This window comes from Ranitomeya variabilis, chromosome 1 (genome assembly GCF_051348905.1).
Source record: "Ranitomeya variabilis isolate aRanVar5 chromosome 1, aRanVar5.hap1, whole genome shotgun sequence".
NCBI classification, from domain to species: Eukaryota; Metazoa; Chordata; class Amphibia; order Anura; family Dendrobatidae; genus Ranitomeya; species Ranitomeya variabilis.
Window position 1 is genome coordinate 1,051,912,058 of NC_135232.1, and position 22,699 is coordinate 1,051,934,756.

General features: G+C 42.8%; 1 protein-coding gene across 1 annotated transcript in view; it reads right to left on the reverse strand.

Moving 5' to 3' along the window:
• Positions 1-2,464: 2,464 nt before the first annotated feature.
• Positions 2,465-22,699, reverse strand: part of DCUN1D4 (defective in cullin neddylation 1 domain containing 4) — a 44,908-nt gene continuing 24,673 nt past the window's right edge. Inside the window, exons 6-11 of the mRNA XM_077279785.1 lie at positions 18,809-18,879; positions 17,628-17,719; positions 14,841-14,949; positions 13,188-13,292; positions 5,051-5,153; positions 2,465-4,175 (exon numbers count right to left, since the gene is read on the reverse strand). Of these exons, the coding sequence (XP_077135900.1) occupies positions 4,120-4,175; positions 5,051-5,153; positions 13,188-13,292; positions 14,841-14,949; positions 17,628-17,719; positions 18,809-18,879 (536 nt within the window). The 3' untranslated portion in view covers positions 2,465-4,119. The remainder of the gene's footprint in view (positions 4,176-5,050; positions 5,154-13,187; positions 13,293-14,840; positions 14,950-17,627; positions 17,720-18,808; positions 18,880-22,699) is intronic.

Genomic DNA, 22,699 nt, shown 5'->3' on the forward strand with positions numbered 1-22,699 from the left:
ACCCCCTGTGCGCCCGCCCGCTGTTATTAAAATACTCACCCGGCTCCCTCGCTGGCGCTGCTTCCTGTCCTAGCCGCACCTTCTACTGTATGAGCGGTCACGTGGGGCCGCCGATTACAGTCATGAATATGCGGCTCCACCTCCCATAGGGGTGGAGCCGCATATTCATTTCTGTAATGGGGGGCCCCACGTGACCGCATACAGGAGAAGCTGCGGCCAGAACAGGACACTGCGAGGGAGCCGGGTGAGTATTTTAATAACAGCGGGCGGGCACACAGGGGGTGGGGACATGGATCTTTATGTTAAACACGAGAAACCAAAAAAAAAATGGATTTTTCATATCTTCTCTACAGCAAACGCTGCTGCAGAGAAGATATGAATGGCGGCTTCAGCACCATGTGGGGGGGACAGCACTTACTGTAGCGCTGACTCCTGCACGGCACACGGACTGCACACGGACAACGTTCGTGTGCGGTACGTGTTTTACACGGACCCATTGACTTTAATGGGTCCGTGTAATCCGTGCGCTCCCACGAACACGTGTTTGGCACACGGAGACACGGTTCGCAAAAAATCAATGACATCTGCACAGATGCATTGATTTCAATGTGTCTACGTGTGTCAGTGGCTCCGGTACGTGAGGAAACTGTCACCTCATGTACCGGAGCCACTGACGTGTGAAACCGGCCTAAGGGACACTTCTCCCTGTAGGCTTTTAAAGTTGTACTTTACAACAAAGAAATGATTCCCCAAAACAATCCTTTTTCCCCCAACAGGGTAGATTTAGACTAGACCTTCAAATTTATCACTGAGGATCTAGTCTAAGTAAACACCACCAGCTATTTCGTAAGCCAAAAATTTGTACCAATATTTTTTTTCTACATTTCAATCCACACCCCATCGTCAGTGTCTAAAGCGCGTCATAAATGTGGTGCTGGGAATGTTTCTGACTGGTTTCCCTTTAACCTGGCACACAATCTGAGACTTCCATTCCACAGGGCAGCGTTTGTAACATCCTTGAAAAAGGGGTCGAGAGCATATTGTAATCAAGCCCTCCCCACTACGGTATGGGAACAATAATATAGTGAAGTACTCCAGATAGCCCCTTCGATAAAGCAATCCGCGAAACGCACGTCAGGGGCCACCTGGGGTGCCGCTTTGGTCCGCTTATACTCAAGTATATACGGCAAATATTAAAAGGGAACCTGTCACAAGACAAAAAAAAAAAAAAACCCGCACCAGTAACCTCCAGGTCGATCGTGTTCTGAACCTGTCCAACACCCGCATAAGTTCATTTGCTCCCAACAGCGGGGCTCTAAATGCAGGCGCTGGGCAGATTCATGCTATGAACCTGCAGGTTAATGACCTTTTTTTCACATGACAGGTTCCTTTTAAAAGGATCATTCTTAAATTACCGCATATATTTTTGTTGGCAGATCACAGCATAGAGGTTTTTAGTTACTCAAACAAACAAACACACACAAAAAAATCTCTGAATCCCAGCCATGCTTTATTTTCCTCCACAAGTATAGTCTCTGGGAGTCTACTCACCAGCTAAATGAACATGCAGGATCAGCTCCACTTTCCTATGTCTTTGGCTAGCTATAGAAATGATATATTTCTTAAGAACCCAAAAGCTGAATAAATGGTTAAGTCATGAAATGGCTCCCTTAATAGGTAATACGGAGTAAACAACTAATGACCTATGCACTTGATCGCTTCCATCTGGCGGCAGGATCTCATATATGGAGCTGATATTTACAGAACTAATTACCACAGCTCCATATATTATTTAATGGCTGCTGCAGTTTATCTCCCATTCAAGTGAATATCTGCTTTGGGAGCAGCCGGATGTAAGCAGTCGGCTAATCAGAGGGAGTGTTGAGCCTAGATTGGTCTCATATTGATGAACTATGTAACAGTGTTAAGACCCCCTATATACATTATAGACTAATGTTGGCCGAGCTGACAGACGGGTGGAGGCAATGGTCTAACGTGTACGAGGGCGCCAGCCGACTGATTGTTGGGGGAAATGTTGATCGCACATCTGAGTACTGACTGTATTGGAGCTAAGCCACCATCAGAGATGACAGTCGGCGGCTTTCTCATAGAGAACACAGGAGGCTGAACCACCACTCCAGGGTATGGGAGAATATGGTGTATCGGCTGAGATGGTTGTAAGCCAAACGATAGGTCGAAGCATCGATCGGCAGACAGCCACCTAATGTGTATGACCAGCCTTAATTGGAAAACTTCTTAATGTGTATGCAAAGAACAAGAGCACTTTTTACAGGTCGTCAGAAAAGACAAGTCACTAATTGCACAGAACAAAGCTACGGGGTTCCACATATCCAAAGGTCTACAGATTCAGTGTCATATTGTGCCACAGTGCAATAATTCATTAAGTTGGGAACACAAGCTGTTGTGACACAGGGCATTTATGGTAAAAAAAACAAAAGTACGGTACAAAGAAATCCTGAATTTATTTTTAAGACTGAATCGTAAAAGATTTCTTAAATTGGGTGGTTTCACAAGATGGAAATTAGGGCAGATGAGTATAACAGGAAGGTTCTTCTGTATGACACAGAGCAAAGTCAGAGCTGTTCCCCCCCTATGTACTATGTGGTTGATCATGTGAATGGCTGCCGAACAATACAATGTTTTCTGCAGGGGCCATTGCGGGAGACATGCAAGACCTCCTTGTTCACACTCTCTTATCCGTGTGTTGCCCATTATAATAACTGACAGCGCACAATCCCAAACAATTTAATGGAGATATTCTGACACAGTAAGGTCTTAAAACTGTGGATCAGAATTGTACTATATCGATCTCTGTTAAAAAATGGATGACACAAAAACAAATGTTTGCATGAATAAGGCCTTCATGAGACATTCAGGCAAATCTGTGTAACACTTAATATGGCAGCTAGAAGGAAAAGGCCGCTTGTAGCAGCCACAAGAAACAGATATATGGTTTTACTGCAAAATGTGTTTTGTTTCAAACGTATTGTTAATGTTGCACAATTTTGCAGGTGAACAGTAGTTTTACCCACACCATACTCGGCCATTAATATTCAGGGGGTCTTCTGTGACTTGGATAGTAATGGTCTATCCTTAGCATAGATAATCAAAGCCAGATGGGTGGGGGAGCGACATCCGGCAGCACCAGAGATCAGCTGCTCCCGGTGCCCCCTGGATATGCTTACTACAGAGTATTGTATTCCGTATTCATTAGAACAGGAGCAGACGTGCAGTACCCGGGCCACTGCTACTAGAGTAGACCGCCGTCCAGCTCCACAACTGAGCCCATCCGGCCACACCCAAGGACAGGCCATCAATATTAAAGTAACAGCCACTTTCATTTTTACGTCCACTTCGATTTGAAGTAAAACTATGTCAGAGAGGCTCTTCCTGTATTTCAGACCCATCTCAGTAGCCGCTACATGTAGCCTTAGCTTTAATGTTCCTGCACAGTTTTCCAGAAAATGTGCCCAGTTCAGCAGTGAGACTATCCCTGCCCCATGTATCGGTGCCACACACAGCCTACTTAATCCCATTCAACCATTTTCCTTCCGCGACATATGTCTCGTGTACATAAAGTTATATTTGTAAACTGAAGCGATTTTAGGACTTCTGAGGATTAATGGGGAATGGTTTCTAACATATGAAGAGACTGATCGACATTCTAACAACTTAACTAAGATTTTTTTTTTTCCCCTCAAGGAAAACTGGAAGAAAATAAAAACGTAACCAAATATGGCAGAACGCTATTTGTACAACGTGGCGTGAGCAACCAAAAAGGTTTAAAAGATAAGCATTTATGTACAAGCATATACAAAAAAAAATGAACAGCAATATACACATTATCACAGTGAGGACATTGGCATATTCACCAATCTGTAGTGTGAATAGGAACTGCAAAGCAGCCTGTAAAGAGTACAGTGCTACACGGAAAGCCAGGCCTGTCGAACAGCTAACACACCGGGATGGGGGGACCCGGCGGGAGGGTATACTGTGCAAATAAGCAACATGCATTTGATACAAACAGCAATTTATGGCTAATGGTTGACGCAAGTGTGCTAACAATGGACTCTTCAGCTGCAATGCATAGTGGATCTGTTATGGCATCTGCTTTTCTTTATACCATTCCACAAACTCATCCAACAATACTGGCCCTGTGGGGGAAAACAACAGCACGTTTAAATTCACTGTAAACTATTAAAACACGATGTAGACCTTTTATTTGTTTTTTAGATGCATTATGTAAAAAAATAAAAAAATCTCTAATTTGTTTTAGCTTGAATCCTGTAGCATGCATGAATTAAGCTGCTCAATCCAGCTCAGTGTAAATCACAACAGTCCACACTCTTTCTGCTCCTTCCATCTTTGTTTTCTCCCATCTTTTGAATGTTCATCTAAGCTTAATTCATACAACAAGAATTCAGTTTAGAAGATACGAGGGATTGGAGGCCCACCTACCCATGGCGGCCAACAGGCTCAGTGCTGAACTGTCTGGAGCATACAGTTGAATGGATCCTTTTAACCTCCATATCACAAAATACTGATTAATTAAACAAATTTATGCCGCTTTCACAAATCCAGCATTCACGGCCTGAATACAGACCATGATATCTGGACTGGCGACGGGTTTCCTGACAAACTTAAGAGGTTCATAGGCCTCCGAGTCTGTTGGATTTCGGTCAGGAGACCTGTAGTTGGTCCGGACATTGCAGCCCATACTCTCGATAGTTATTGTTGGGCATGTGAAAATGGTTTTACTGGCTGGAAGGAGATCTAAGAAATTATAGCCTGCAGACTGCACTTCGTTAAATTCCATTCCTCACTTAAAAAATATCCTCCGCAGATAAAGCTACTGATGTATCAACATGATAATAACGAGGAAACAATTATTTGATTACTCTAAACAGAATTTGCCAGGTCTAATCCAAAACGGACCTGATAAAACAGTGATAGGCGATCAGTTATAATGGAGGAAAAACTACAACAACTACTAATACGATCAGGAATAAGAAGACAGTCATGTACTCACAAGCCCCATCCTCGTCGTAGTTGCTGAGGTCCAGGTTAATTGTGCGGCTGAACTCTAGAACATTGCACCATTGGTCCTTGTTAATAACTTTGTATTTTGATTGCTGAAAACAAAAATTGATCATTAAGCCAGTGACCATGTCAGGTAACATGTATTCTATGCGGCAAAACAGACAAGACTGGTGAGTGCTGGTAACACGAATAAAATGAGGGATGACGGACAAGAGCTGGTCTCAAGGGATAACACGAATAATATGAGGTCTGTGCTGAATTTTTTTTCTTAAGAAAATGTCAGGACAAAAGGCAGTAAATCGCTGGCTTTAGCCACAGTGCTATCCTCGAGGACATGAGTAATTCCCGATCACCCATTTCCTAACTAAAGTCCTACGTTCTATGATCAGATTTTGCTGAGCAGTCCTGTAAGCATAGTGACAATTCGTATATCTCTGATCTGTGCTCCCGAACACTGGCCTAGGTCATGAACGTTCATTGGGTATTATCTATAGACGTATCCACCTTTTCTATGAAGTCTCAGACACAGGCACAACTGGACACAGTACTTGAGCTCGAAATCTTGGTTCATGGAAGCATAGCAATGCAGGCAAGAATTGCTAAAGGCATGTCACTGGGAACAAAGCGACCATTGATTCTCCCATGTTTGCGTGACATTTCGGCTCTGGATGAGCCTTTCTCAAGCCGCTTAACAGTCACAGCATTTATGGTTACATAGATGTCGGCGCTCACGTTTCCGGTTGTTGATAAAGATAACCCGAAAATGCCAATGTAACCGCAGATAATCCCAATTCCCCACACTCAACCAAGGAAGCTGAGATTCTGCAGACTTCACACGATACAGAGCTAGTTTGGATGCTTGTGTGATAGATATTGACACCATTTTTTCAACTTTTTTTAAAATTTTTTTTATTGCCTTTGAAAAGAGTTTGCAAATTATGATTGTTTTATAGCGTGTTTTTTCTTTTACTCTAACATCTAAAGAGTAACTTTATTTTTTCTTCCATTAGGAATTTTATCCAGCATGAAAGTTATGAAACTTTGCATCCTCCTGTCGACAGCCAACTTGGGCAAGCTCAGATTCATTAAAGGGAACCAGGCGTGGATCCCACAGGACTTGTCCGTACCTTTGGTTGAATGGAGAAGTATACCAGTCAAATCCAGCCATTGTTAAACTCCACCGCAGTTTGTTTGTTCTATTTTCCATTCCCAATGTTATGGGGCCTCCCCAAATAATAATAATAAAAAAAAAAAAAAACCACACACACACCACCTCCTCACAAAAACAGTGTTGGCTACCTCCTCCACCTCTTCCTCCCGAGTCAAGATTTTTTTTTATATTCTACGTTAATATAAAGGGGGTTTTCCCCATGAACTAAGTTCATTTTAATCAATAGATGTTGGAATAATAATTTCCACAATTGGATGCGTTTAAAAAAAAAAAAATGTTCCTGTGCGGAGATAATCTTATAAACGTGCCCCTGCTGTGTACTGGGTAATGGCTGTGACTGACCGTGTAGAAACATGGTCTGATCATATCACAGGAGGGATAGATGTCTCAGCAAGGATACCTTCGGAGCAGGATTTACATAGCGTGTGGGAGAGTTTCAAAAGGTTTTTTGGGGTTATACATGGGGAATCGGGGGGTTATATACACCCCTTTATGGAATGCAGCACAGGCGCTGATAAGGGGGGATACCTTAGTTCACACATGAAAAAAAACGTGTGACAGGTTCCCTTTAACAGGCTCAGACTGGTGAAACGTTCTCTTTGAAGTCTACATTCACACATCTGCTTCAAGTTTGTTTGTTTTTTTATATCCATCAAAAATAGGATCAATTTCTTCTCGTGTTATTCGTTTTGCATTATAAAATTACAATCTGAAATAGGTAAACTGTTTTGTTTTCCCCCAGTGGCAATTTGCAAGGGATCAGTTAAAAATGCAATGTAAAACAGATGTCTTCCCGTTTTGACTTTAGCTCAGACTACAACCCCACCGATCATCTGTTATCAGTGGTGGCCGCCAGCTGGAAGTACTCACTTACCGAGTTGCTCCGTCTACTTGTAGTGGCCGGGGCTTGGTACTGCACATCCGCTTCTTATTCAAATCAATAGGGGGCAAATGCGCAGAACCCTGAAGCAGCCACTACAAGTGGACGGCCAGCTCTGTGAGTACTTACAGTAGCCGCCAATGAAAACAGCTGATCAGTAGGGGTGCCAGACATTGAAGACCTATCCTACGGCTAGGCCATCAATATAATAGTGGACAACCTCTTTAAATAGCCAAGTATCAGCCACAAAATAGATGAGAACAGGAAACGCAGAGTTTGAATGTAGATAAATGTAAGGTTAGGCACTTGAGCAGAGGAAAAATGTATAATTATGTACTAAACTGTAAAACTCTGTAAAACGGTTGCTGAAAGACTTGGGTGCATGGGTGGACAGCAAACTCTGCTTTAGTAATCAGTGTCAGGCAGCTGCTGTCAAGGCAAATAAAATAATGGTATGCATTAAGAGACATAGATGCTCATGGGGAGAACTTAGTTTGGTCTCTACACAAGTCACTAATGTGGCCACACTTAGAATACTGTGTACAATTTTGGTCTCTGATGTATAAGGAGGATGTGACTGATCTAGAACGGGTGCAGAGAAGAGCGACCAGAATGGGTGGACTGCAATATCAAGAAAGGTTATCAAACTTGGGGTTATTCAGTTCAGAAAAAAGAAGGCTAAGGGGTGATCTTATTACAATATACAAATATATGAAGGGACAGTACAGAGACCTTTCTAATGATAAGTGATGAGCGAGTGTACTCGTTGCTCGGGTTTTCCAGAGCACACTCGGGTGACCTCGAGTATTTGTAAGGGTACCGTCACACAGTGCCATTTTCATCGCTACGACGGCACGATTCGTGACGTTGCAGCGTCGTATAAGTATCGCTCCAGCGTCGTAGACTGCGGTCACACGTTGCAATACACGGCGCTGGAGCGATAATTTCATGACGTATTTGCGATGTAGAAGCCGTTGGTTACTGTGCGCACATCGTATACAACCTGTGTCACACGATGCAATCATGCCACCACAGCGGGACACTAGACGACGAAAGAAAGTTTCAAACGATCTGCTACGACGTACGATTCTCAGCGGGGTTCCTGATCGCAGTAGCGTGTCAGACACTACGATATCGTAACGATATCGCTAGAACGTCACGAATCGTGCCGTCGTAGCGATGAAAATGGCACTGTGTGACGGTACCCTTAGTGTTCGGAGATTTAGTTTTCATCACCACAGCTGAATGATTTACAGCTACTAGCCAGGCTGAGTACATGTAGGGGTTGCCTGGTTGCTAGGGAATCCCCACATGTAAATCAAGCAGGCTAATAGCTGTAAATTATTCAGCTGCGGCGATGAAAACAATCGCCGAGCAGTCATAAATACTTGGAGACCACCCGAGCAACGAGTATACTTGCTCATCACTACTAATAATCTTTTAACACCTAGCCTACGACAGGGACAAGGGGGCATCCTCTACGTCTGGAGGAAAGTAGGTTTAATCATAATCAGATGCAGATTCTTTACTGTAAGAGCAGTGAGAGTATGAAACTCTCTGCCACATGACATTACAGTCATATGAAAAAGTTTGGGCACCCCTATTAATCTTAATGTTTTATAAAAATTGTTTTTTTTTCAACAGCTATTTCAGTTTCATATATCTAATGAGTGTTGGACACAGTAATGTTTCTGCCTTGAAATGAGGTTTATTGTACTAACAGAAAATGTGCAATCTGCATTCAAACAAAATTTGACAGGTGCATAAGTATGGGCACCCTTATCATTTTCTTGTTTTAAATACTCCTACCTACTTTTTACTGACTTACTAAAGCACTTTTTTTGGTTTTGTAACCTCATTGAGCTTTGAACTTCATAGCTAGGTGTATGCAATCATGAGAAAAGCTACTAAGTGGCCACTTGCAAGTTGTTCTCCTGTTTGAATCTCCTCTGAAGAGCGGCATCATGGGCTCCTCAAAACAACTGTCAAATGATCTGAAAACAAAGATTATTCAACATAGTTGTTCAGGGGAAGGATACAAAAAGCTGTCTCAGAGGTTTACCCTGTCAATTTCCACTGTGAGGAACACAGTAAGGAAATGGAAGAACACAGGTACAGTTCTTGTTAAGGCCAGAAGTGGCAGGCCAAGAAAAACATCAGAAAGGCAGAGAAGAAGAATGGTGAGATCAGTCAAGGACAATCCTCAGACCACCTCCAGAGAGCTGCAGCATCAACTTGCTGCAGATGGTGTCACTGTGCATCGGTCAACTATACAACGCACTGTGGTTTTTTGCCATTTCTGAGGCTGGTGACTCGGATAAACATCCTCAGAAGCAGAGGGGACTCTTGGTCTTCCTTTCCTGGGGCGGTCCTCATGTGAGCCAGTTTCTTTGTAGCGCTTGATGGTTTCTGCCAATGCGCTTGGGGACACTCAAAGTTTTCCCAATTTTTCGGACTGACTGACCTTCATTTCCTAAAGTAATGATGGCCACTGTTTTTTCTTTACTTAGCTGCTTTTTTCTTGCCATAATACAAATTCTAACAGTCTATTCAGTAGGACTATCAGCTGTGTATCCACCAGACTTCTGCACAACACAACTGATGGTCCCAACCCCATTTATAAGGCAAGAAATCCCACTTATTAAACCTGACAGGGCACACCTGTGACGTGAAAACCATTCCCGGTGACTACCTCTTGAAGCTCCTAAAGAGAATGCCAAGAGTGTGCAAAGCAGTCATCAAGGCAAAAGGTGGCTACTTTGAATATAGAATATAATATTATATATATATATATATATATATATATATATATATATATATATATATATATATATATATATATACATACATACATACATATATACATATATATATATATACACATACACACTAGATGGCAGCCCGATTCTGAAGAATCGGGAGTCTAGAATCCATATATACTTTATTTATTCAAATGTAAGAATAATTTGGTGGGCGGGGACCCTCGGCCTCCGATTTGGTGGGCGGGGACCCTCGGCCTCCGATTTGGTGTGTGCTCTGCCTGGGGCCACTGTGCTCTGCCTGGGGCCCCATATGCTGCCTGGGGCCCCTGTGCTCTGCCTGGGGCCCCAGTGCTCTGCCTGGGGCCCCAGTGCTCTGCCTGGGGCCCCTGTGCTCTGCCTGGGGCCCCTGTGCTCTGCCTGGGGCCCCTGTGCTCTGCCTGGGGCCCCTGTGCTCTGCCTGGGGCCCCTGTGCTCTGCCTGGGGCCCCTGTGCTCTGCCTGGGGCCCCTGTGCTCTGCCTGGGGCCCCTGTGCTCTGCCTGGGGCCCCTGTGCTCTGCCTGGGGCCCCTGTGCTCTGCCTGGGGCCACTGTGCTCTGCCTGGGGCCACTGTGCTCTGCCTGGGGCCACTGTGCTCTGCCTGGGGCCACTGTGCTCTGCCTGGGGCCACTGTGCTCTGCCTGGGGCCACTGTGCTCTGCCTGGGGCCACTGTGCTCTGCCTGGGGCCACTGTGCTCTGCCTGGGGCCACTGTGCTCTGCCTGGGGCCACTGTGCTCTGCCTGGGGCCACTGTGCTCTGCCTGGGGCCCCATATGCTGCCTGGGGCCCCTGTGCTCTGCCTGGGTGTAGGACACTAGTGACGTCACTTAGCTCCGGACATTAGCTCCGGACATTAGCTCCGGACATTAGCTCCGGACATTAGCTCCGGACAAAGCCACGGAAGTTGGCACAAATTGCAGGAAGTAGTATTCTAGGCAATTATATATTAGATATATATATATATATATATATTAGAATATAAGACATAATTTCAGTTGTGTCACACTTTTTTGTTAAGTATCTAATTCCACTTGTGTCATTTCATAGTTTTGATGCCCTCAGTGTGAATGTACAATTTTCATAGTCCTACACATATTTGTTATCACCGCCTTCAGTCGCCAGATCTATCAATAAAAAAAAAAAAAAAAAAAAGAAGGATTAACCTGATTGCTAAACGGCGTAGCGAGAAATTTTTTTTCCAATTTTTTGGTCGCCGCAACATTGCATTAAAATGCAATAACGGGCAATCAAAAGAACGTATCTGCAGAAAAGTGGTATCATTAAAAACGTCAGCTCGGAACGCAAAAAATAAGCCCTCACCTGACCCGAGATCCTGAAAAATGGAAACGCTACAGGTATCAGAAAATTGCGCAATTTTTTTATTTTTTTTTAATTTTTTTTAGCAAAGTTTGGAATTTTTTTTCGCCACTTAGATAAAAAATAACCTATATATATTTGGTGCCTACGAACTCATACTGACCTGGAGAATCAGTGGCAGATCAGTTATAGCATTTAGTGAACCTAGCAAAAAAGCCAAACAAAAATTGGGATTGCACTTTTTTTGCAATTTCTCCACACTTGGAATTTTTTTCCCCGTTTTCTAGTACAAGACATGGTAAAACCAATGGTGACGTTAAAAAGTACAACTTATCCCGCAAAAAACAAGCCCTTACATGGCCATATTGACGAAAAAAAAAAAAAAGTTATGGCTCTAAAAGGGCTGCTAAAATGCTTGTGCATGCCCTCATCATCTCCCGCCTTGACTACTGCAACATCCTTTTCTGCGGCCTCCCTGTTAACACCCTTACACCTCTCCAGTAGGGTTGAGCGACTTTTGCTTTTTTAGGATCGAGTCGGGTTTCGTGAAACCCGACTATCTCGAAAGTCGGATCGTGTGAAATCGGCCGATTATTGTGAAAAGTCGGGGGTCCGACCGAAACACGAAACCCAATGCAAGTCAATGGGGATTGTGTCTCTCTCTCTCTCCAAAATTTGTGTTTCACTGTGGGAATCGCTATATCCCAAACGTTAAGATGGTGGTTTTACCCCTTGTGACGCCGCACAGAGCGAGCCGGAACCCATGTCATCACGCTGCACACACTCCTTCATTGGCTGAAAAAAACGTCGGGGAAAGCGTCATACGAAACGCGACTTTGGCGCGAAAATCGCCGACCGTGTGGCCGATCCCACGCTCGGCGACTTTTGAAAATGACCGATCCGTTTCGCTCAACCCTACTCTCCAGTCCATCCTTAACTCTGCTGCCCGACTAATCCATCTCTCTCCTCGCTACTCCTCCGCTTCCCCCCTCTGCAAATCTCTTCACTGGGCTCCCATTCCCTCAGCATATCCAGTTCAAATTACTTATACTGACCTACAAAGCCATCCATAACCCGTCTCCTCCATATATCTCTGAACTAATCTCCCGATATCTTCCCTCACGTAATCTCCGGTCCTCCCAAGACCTCCTTCTCTCCTCCACACTTATTCGCTCCTCATCTAATCGCCTCCAAGACTTCTCCCGAATATCCCCCATCCTCTGGAACTCTCTGCCCCAACACGTCCGACTATCAACCACAGTCGGATCCTTCAGACGGAACCTGAAAACTCATCTCTTCAGGAAAGCCTACAGCCTGCACTGACCCCGCTGCCTCCTCATCACTACCAGAGCTAACGCCTCACCAACAGAGGAGCTCCTGCAACCCCCCAACCTATTGTCTCCTTACCCACCATCCTGTAGAATGTAAGCCCGCAAGGACAGGGTCCTCGCCCCTCTGTATCAGTCTGTAATTGTTAGTTTGTTTACTGTAAGTGATATCTGTAACTTGTATGTAACCCCTTCTCATGTACAGCACCATGGAATCAATGGTGCTATATAAATAATAAATAATAATAATAAAAAAATGTTCTACTTGCAAGGTTGTGTTCACACGTCTTTAGAATGTGTCCCTGCACAATCACAATCTTGCGCAGGCAAACAGCCGATTCACCTGAATGTCCGTGCGGTCGTTACATTCGTGCGGTCGTTACAACAGGCTATGCGGTCTATAAAGTTAGACAGCAGTTTCTCTGTATGAGTAAGTGACTGTGCAGGGAAACAGTGCTAAGACCTCTGCAGTACAGGGGCTTTCTAGCTGCGGTGTAACTCCTAAGTGTGAATGCAGTCTACACTTCACAAACATAGCAATATGTGGCTTTTGTCCATGCAGAACTATCACAATGTGCGAGTCCAGTCTTACAAAACTTCGTAGAATGCGGATTGCAAAAACAGTATCATACCTCTAGAAACTGATGAAACACTGGAAACAGAGGCCACGCTTTTCCTAATAAGAGTCCTAACATACACTTTGCTGTATTCATATCTAAACTCCGCTGATCTTTTTCCTAAAAAACAATATAAGAGAAAAAAAACAATGTAAGAAAAATGGAGAAAAAAAAAACCTTAGGAGTATGAAACTAAGACAGCTGGAGATGTATTCACAGTATTTCATAATAAGCGATGTGCAGAATAAGCATCTTACTTACAAATTGTGACTAATGACAGAAATACAAAGTACTGATGCCACTAACCGCTAATGGCCAGTCATCTTAGTATTATATGGGGTTAGCAGAAAAGAAATAACAGTCTGTAGATGGCATGATCAAGAAACCTGATCCTATTTATTACTACATTAAAATTAGCATTAGAAATTGGCAAGATCCTAGCCCCTTGACACATTTTGGATCTTTTAACAAATGAAAAATATCAAAAACACAATTGGTGTTTGTCATGTTGGAGAAGTCCAATCTATCAAAACACACACACACACGCTGTTATTTTTAGACTGGGGTAGGGGGGCAATATCCATGTCCCCTTACCAGCCTGAGAATACCAGCCACCAGCTGTCTGCTTTAGCAAGGTTGATTGTAAAAAATGGGGGTACCCCCACATTTTTTTAAAATTATTAAAATAATTAAAAAATACAGCGTGAGGACCCCTCTATTCTTGATAACTAGCCTTGCTGAAGCTGTCAGCTGATGGTTGCAGCCCCAAGCTGTGAGTTTTGCCTGGCTGGTTATCAAAAATACAGGGGAACCCAAGCCAGGTTTTTTATTTTTTTAATTATTTATTTATTTACAGAGCAGGAGCAGCTGATGAATACTCCCAGACCTTTTTAAACACTTAGGAAGCCTTTGCAGGTGTTTTTGTTAATTATTCTAATTTACTGAGATAATGAATTTTGGGTTTTCATTGGCTGTAAGCCATAATCATCAACATTAACAGAAATAGACACTTGAAATAGATCACTCTGCTTGTAATGACTCTATATAACATATGGAGTTTCACTTTTTGTATTGAAGAACTGAAATAAATTAACTTTTTGCTAATATCCTAATTTAGAGAGACCTGTATATATTTTGTGTATTTTGATGGATTTGACTTTTACAACATGACAAACACAAAGTGAATTTATTTATTTTTTTTAATTTTGATCTGGAAAAAGAGAGCCGATGATATATTTTACATTTAGTATTTTTTGAAAAACATTTTTAGTTTCTCTAGGGGACTTGAACCTATGACAGTTTGTGTTCTATACTGCGATTGCAGTATATAGTAATAGTACCGGTTTCCTATGAAGCTGAGCTACCGATATCTCATAGTCACCTCGTAGTGGGGGAAACGGATGGGCGCTATAATGATTACACCACACGACTGAGACAGTGAAATGTCACTGTCAGAGACAATGGCTACCCAACGGAGCACGCTGTGGTCGCTGTTGCAGCAGGTGCGCCGTGCACAATCATATCCATGCTACATATACAGTATCACATGAAGCTGATCACTAGCCATCTCAGCTCAGTCTTCTGCTCCTAGCCTTCTGAAAATCTACACTAGATTTCAGTCCTGCTTATCTACGGCTGATGTTACCTTTCTAATAAAATTTTACTTACCCGTGCAAAATCAAAAGCATATCTATAAATAAGTTTAAAATTAGCTGGCTCATTTAACAAAGATCTCAAGTAATCCAAAGTATTCCTAAGTTTTTCAGTGGCGTCACATCTGAAAGAGAAGGCACAGACGTGAGTCATATACGAGCAGTTACAGTGTAAGGACCTGGCGATAGTGATGTGATAAGGGCCCCACCATTACTACACCACAAAAAATACACGGAAAAGTCCTGACAGAAAAGGTAGCCAAACGCCCAGCGCTATGCCAATGAGCCCAGATAAGCATTTCATGTTGTACCTCACTAATACCAATGATTATGAACACAATCAGCAGAGAAATGTACTTCAGAAATTACACTGTCTGCAAGTTAACGAATAGGATATCTTGGCATCGGTTCTTAAAAATCAGTCTTAAAAAAAAATCTATTTGGAAAATACATGAAATCACATGGATTTTTAAAGGCAATCATACTGTACTGGGGCACAAATTACTAACTTGGTGTGGACTTAACACTCCTTAAATCCACAAAGTGGACGAGTTTTAAAGCTGTAGCATGTCCATTTCTTCAGTAGAAACACACCACCCTTTGGTACGGTTTTTAACCACTCGGTTCGATGGGGACCTTGGAATCCGCAGGTTAAACTGCTTCTCTGTATTGTTTATTGAATGGTTTCCGCAACAAAAAAATGCACATAAAAATCCATGAATAAGAGCGGGTCACATGCATGAATTTCTGTTGTAGACACTACATAGATTTCACTTTAGAAATCAGTTTCTAAAAATCAGCACCACATGCACAAGGTGTGAATCCAGCTTTAGGGAAAAGTGCCACAGGAAAGTCTTGGATTGGTGAATGTTTTAGCTTTAAAGGGAACCAGTCACCCCCAAAATCGAAGGTGAGATAAGTCCAGCGGCATCAGGGGCTTATCTACAGCATTCTGGAATGCCCATCAGATCGGGTGAGTATAATCTATCCTCTTTTTCTCATCTTTCAGGATACATCGGGGGCTTATCTACAGCATTACAGAATGCTGTAGATAAGCCCCTGATGCCGGTGGGCTTAGCTCACTTTTGATTTTGGGGGTGACAGGTTCCCTTTAAATGGATATTTGAGCAATTTCATTCGAACAGATAACTTATGACTGCTACAGAGAAACCAAAACCATTAAATGGGTTTTCTGGACTCAAGAGAAATTTCTCTATTTGACTGCAAATTGCCAAATGTGTTCACACTGTCAGGATAACCTCTACTGTGCGATTCGTATAACTAGAGTCTCACCCACGTCTCTCAAAAGAACAATAAAGAAGCACTCCCGGTAACACTTTTATTGCGGAGGTTTTGTTTTCACATTTTCTGCGTCTTTTAGGTAAAATTAGGTTACTCGAGTTTTTTTCATTGCTTTTTTTAGGTGCATCTTTTTACATGCGTTTTTTGATGCTGTGGTTTTTGTCTTTTTGGTACGTTATGCTTTAACGGGCATCTGTCAGTGGGATCTTAAGCCGTCTATAGGGGCATGCAGGTCACAGGAAGATGAATAATATGATACCTTGATATCTGTGAATCAATATCTTATTCCAGTGAAATCCACATTTGTCCGATATGTAAATGAACCGTTAGGATCTATGGGCTGGAAACGGATCTGCATGAGATGTGGTATGTAGATTACTAATGCAAGTCTATAGGGAAAATCTGAACACTCAGAATACCCACAAGAGAAAATGGCATGTTGCCGATTCGAAAACACGAATTGCAGGTCAGTTTATGCTGTGTTGGGGGCAAGGGGTGGGGGAGAGCATATTAGGAATAAGAGGTCTATAAATCCCATCCACTTTGCTGGAACTTTATAAAGGTGCTACATTTTTGACGCACCAAAAATATGAAGTTAAAAAACTCAAGAGGAATCCTGACAAGGTGAACACTGCACACTGTCAAGATTCGGGAATCCGCAGTCAAAGGGTGTCTGAAGAATTGTTTTTGAACCCGGCAAAATCACTTTAAAAAGGGTAAACAGGCCCTACATAGAACTATGCTATAATCAAGACTTTCTTTAACATTACCGCGTTAATGAACCATGACGTACATTTTCGCTACAGCAAGGTTCCCCCACTCCCATGTTTCCCAGTCCTCATGGACCAACAACAGATCAAGTATTCATCATTTCCTTAGTATTACACAGCTGATGAAATATTACACGTGAAATACTAAGGAAACCCTAAACACCTGATCCATTGGTGGGCCTGAAGTATAAACAAACCAAAAAAGTGTTAAAAAAAAAAAACAACTAAATTTCACACATGAGGAGGTATTCATAAATAGCTGGCCTTGAATACATGTAGCAGACAAAAATAAATCCCATTGCTATGAAAAGAAGTAATAACTTGGACTATCGGACGTGCCATGTTTTAGCAAAAAATGGTTGTCATTTTGAAACGGTCATTAAAAACCAACTCATCCTGCAAAAAAATAAATACATAAAAAGGGCCATCCTCTGGCTATGTTGATGGGAAGAAATAAAAAAAAAAACAAAAACAAAAGTTATCGCTCTTGGTGAAAAAAAAAAAAAAGCAAAAAATAAATAATTGAGAGCTTAAGTAGTTAAAGGAAAATAAGTTGTCCTCTTTAACATTAGTAAATTTCTCATTTTATAAGCATTCAATGAAAAAATTTTTTTTTACAACTTTGGCACAATTTGCTAATGGTTTAGTTATTACAACCACTCAGACTGAGCTGCGAGTGCAGAGTAGTGGACAATTTCATTTCGACAGGTCATGATTAGACAAGCACTCACTGTAGGGAAGTCATTCCTTTCAACCATTCTTGTAATGTAAAGTAGCCCATATTCTGTGCATCCAATTTCCAGGCTAGAACTAGCATCACTACCTGTGGGAGAATACAAGATTACAGTGATGGGCTGCTCACAGAATAAAGACCTATACCCACACAAGGGAGCCAATTCTAACGCACAAACCCCCATGACATGCCCCTGAAGTATACAGCAGACCATCAGAACTATGGTGAAACAATCTGCAAAAGACAACGTCAAACTGAGGTATTCGTCATTGGCAATGTGATCCCCTATACCGGCGGTCCTCAACCTGTGGTTTGTAGCAAACACCTATGAAGAGAAGAACTCCAGATGGCGACTTTTGTGAGTAGTCCTGCACAGAAGAACATATCTGAGGGCATGGGGGGGAATAAATGTGTGGTCTATACAAATGATTGACACATGACTTACTCCTTCCAAAGACCATACAAAGGACCAGGGGGCACTCATTTCAGGTAGAAGAAAGGCGATTCCAGCAGCTAAATAGGAAAGGGTTCTTTACAGTTAGAGCAGTCAGACTATGAAATGCTCTACTACAAGAGGTAGTAATGGCAGACACTAGAACAGCATTTACAAAAGGGCTGGATGATTTCCTCAGTACACATAACATTGTGGGTTATAATTTGGTGACAAAAAAGGTCTTTTTTCTACCTATGTAATATGGTAAGGTGGGGTTAGGAGGATACTGCTAGTTAAAGGTGGCTTTGAAGAATATGCAATAGTGTGGTGGCAGTGCTTGATGGAAGAATACCAAATTGGTGTGAAGTGGGAACCCCTAGATTTAAGTATACTGCCAATAAGGGAGAAGGGCACGACATCTTGGTGTGCTTCCTATGGGGAAGCTTTGGCTGTTACTACTATAGGGAGAGAAGAGGGCCTGAATGTGGCTCCCGACCATCTCTCAGACCTGAATCTGGCTTTCAATGAAAGGCTGGCGACCACTGCCTTACATGCCATTATGAGACATCATCTTTTTTAATTATTCTACACAGAGAAGACATTTCTAAGAACTACGGCAGATGCTTGCTCCCAAGGTTTAGCATCTAGATTGATAGTTAGAATCACAGTAGTCTGCTCTTACCTACACTACTTTATGTACATGATCCCCCGTTAGTAAATTACTTATATACAACAGAAAGCCTTACATTTTCAGGTTCTACACAGATATCTTCACAGAACTTCTCCATGCCTTCTGGACCTACTATATCATCAGTTCCTGAAAAGGAAAGCACAATATTTTCATTACAAAACTTTAGTGCCATGAATGTTCAAAGAGAGTTTGTCTTCCACAAAATGCAAATATAGCCACTTAAAGAGGATCTTTCACCAGTTTGAGCATATTAACCCCCGAGCCGGTTTTCACCTTCATGACCAGGCAAAATTGTAAAATTCAGGGCTCAACCAGGATAAATGTGAGCAAAGCCTTACTGTGATTTTTGGGAGGCAGAATGAACAAATCAGCAGCATGTGAACAAAGGATTTTATTCATTTTTTACGCCATTCCTCGTGCGTTACAAGTGATTGGATGACTTTATTCTTCAGGTTAGTGCGATTACAGTGATACCAGATTCATATAGCTTTTTTATGTTTGGCTGAGGTCACAAAAGTAGTTTTTGTGTTTTGCAAAAACAAGATTTTGTATTCCCATATTTTGAGAGTTATAATTGTTCCATATTTCTGATGACTGTCATGTTAGGGCTTATTTTTTACGGATTGAGTTCATTGGTACCATTTTTGGTCACAACATTTTATGATTGCTTTCTATTCAGATTTTTGGGAGACAGAATGAACAAAAACCTTACAATAAGGAATTTTTTTTTCTTTTTCAGCCGTTCTGTGTGTTGTAAAATTGATAAGACAGCTTTATGCTTCGGGTCAGTACGATTACAGCGATACCACATTTATATAGGTTTTATTTGCCGTTTTGACGATTTTACACAAACTATTTTTTAGAAAAAAAAATATTTTTGCATCGCTTTATTCTGAGAGCTATAACTTATTTTTCTGTTGCTGTATTGAGTTTTTTTTTTGTGGGACAAGATGGCATTTTAAACGACACCATTTTTATTTACATTCATCAATTTGATAGCGTTTTATTCCACTTTTTGTTCAGCGATATTATGAAAAAGCATTGCTTTTTGCCTCTTTATAAATATTGTTTTTCACAGTGTTCACTACAGGTGTTAACTAGTGTGGCAGTTTTATAGGTCAGGTCATTCAGGACAAATTCTTATTTAGGATAGAATAAATATATATACCGTATTTTCCGGCGTATAAGACGACTTTTTAACCCCTAAAAATTGTCCCAAAAGTCGGGGGTCGTCTTATACGCCAGGTACGGCATGTGCAGGGAGCGATCCTGGATGTTCCCAGGGTCTGAAGGAGAGGAAACTCATCGGTCAGGTCAGGTGACCGGTCACATGAGCGGTCACGGACCAATCACAGGACTGCGACGTCATCGAGGGTCCTTCATGCTCTGCAATTCTTTGGAACGGAGGCAGACGCTTGCAGCAGTGACAGCCAGGCTTCTCGGAGGGGTGAGTATATACATATTTTTTATTTTTATTCTTTATTTTTAACATGAATATGGATCCCAGGGCCTGAAGGAGAGTCTCCTCTCCTTCAGACCCTGGGAACCACACGCTGTATAAGATGACTGTGTGTGTGTATTGCCATAGCCCAGTGATCTAAATGTCATCATGACAACCTATGTTCATCATGGCAAAGAAAGGGCCCCCACGAAGATGCCGATCGAAGGGAGAGGTAAGGGAGAGCCAGATGTCAGGTATCAACACCTGGCGGAGAATGCGTGTGATTGCCCAAGATGTATGTATACTGCATTGGTTGGGAAGTACTTCCCAGCCATGACATATATATACTACAAATGTTGTGAAGGGGTTAAACTGGCCACATAATGGAATAGTGACCGCAGAGCTGATTAACCCCCGACCTGTGACGCCACGTAGGCGTCATGAAAGTCGGTGCCAATCCGACCTGCGACGCCTATGTGGCGTCATGGAGGGATCGCGTCCCTGCAGATCGGGTGAAAGGGTTAACTCCAATTTCACCCGATCTGCAGGGACAGGGGGAGTGGTACTTCAGCCCAGGGGGGGTGGCTTCGCCCCCGCGTGGCTACGATCGCTCTGATTGGCTGTTTCACTTTCAACAGCCAATCAGAGCAATTTGTAATATTTCACCTATGAAAAGTGGTGAAATATTACAATCCAGCCATGGCCGATGCTGCAATATCATCGGCCATGGCTGGAAACCCTGATCTGCCCTCCGCCACCGATCTCCTCCCCAGTCCTCCTTTCTGCCCCGTACTGTGGTCTGCTCCCCTCCGTCCTCCTGTCCGCTCCCCCGTCCTCCTGTCCGATCCCCCCGTGCTCCTGTCTCCCCCCCCCCTCATACTTACCGAGCCTCCCGGTGTCCGTCCGTCTTCTTCATGGGAGCCACCATCTTCCAAAATGGCGGGCGCATGCGCAGTGCGCCCGCTGAATCTGCCGGCCGGCAGATTCGTTAAAGGTACATTTTGATCACTGTGATAAAACCTATCACAGTGATCAAAATAAATAAAAAAATAGTAAATGAACCCCCCCTTTATCACCCCCATAGGTAGGGACAATAATAAAATAAAGAAAATATATTTTATTTTTTCTTCCCCCACTAGGGTTAGGGTTAGGGCTAGGGTTAGAGTTAGGGCTAGGGTTAGAATTAGGGTTAGAACTAGAGTTAGGGTTAGAATTAGGCTATGTGCACACAGTGCGGATTTGGCTGCGGATCCGCAGCGGATTGGCCGCTGCGGATTCGTAGCAGTTTTCCATCAGGTTTACAGTACCATGTAAACCTATGGAAAACCAAATCCGCTGTGCCCATGGTGCGGAAAATACCACACGGAAACCCTGTGTTGTATTTTCCGCAGCATGTCAATTCTTTGTGCGGATTCCGTTTTACACCTGTTCCTCAATAGGAATCCGCAGGTGAAATCCGCACAAAAAACACTGGAAATCCGCAGTAAATCCGCAGTGCCTTTTACCTGCGGATTTTTCAAAAATGGTGTGGAAAAATCTCACACGAATGCGCAATGTGGGCACATAGCCTTAGGGTTAGGGTTGGAATTAGGCCTAAGATCAGGCTTGTGGTTAGGGTTAGGGGTGTGTTGGGGTTAGGGTTGTGGTTAGGGTTGGGATTAGGGTTAGGATTAGGGTTGGGATTAGGGGTGTGTTGGGGTTAGGGTTGTGATTAGGGTTATAACTAGAGTTGGGATTAGGGTTTGGGGTGTGTTGGGGTTAGTGTTGGAGTTAGAATTGCGGGGTTTCCACGGTTTAGGCACATCAGGGGTCTCCAAACGCAACATGGCGCCACCATTGATTCCAGCCAATCTTGCGTTCAAAAAGTCAAATGGTGCTCCCTCCCTTCTGAGCCCCGACGTGCGCCCAAACAGTGGTGGGTACCAACATACTCAGGACAAACTGGGCAAAAATTATTGGGGTCCAATTTCTCCTGTTACCCTTGCAAAAATAAAAAATTGCTTGCCAAAACATAATTTTTGAGGAATGAAAAATTATTTTTTATTTTCACGGCTCTGCGTTATAAACTTCTGTGAAGCACTTGGGGGTTCAAAGTGCTCACCACACATCTAGATTAGTTCCATGGAGGTCTAGTTTCCAAAATGGGGTCACATGTGGGGGAGCTCCAATGTTTAGGCACACAGGGGCTCTCCAAATGCGACATGGTGTCCACTAACGATTGGAGCCAATTTTTCATTCAAAAGTTAAATGGCGCTCTTTCCCTTCCGAGCCATGCCGTGTGCACAAACAGTGGTTTGTGACCACATATGAGGTATCGGTGTACTCAGGAGAAATTGCCCAACACATTTTAGGATCCATTTTATCCTGTTGCCCATGTGAAAATGAAAATAAGGCTAAAAGAATTTTGTGAAAAACAAAAGTACTTTTTCATTTTTACCGATCAATTTGTGAAGCACCTGGGGGTTCAAAGTGCTCACTATGTATCTAGATAAGTTCCTTGGGGGG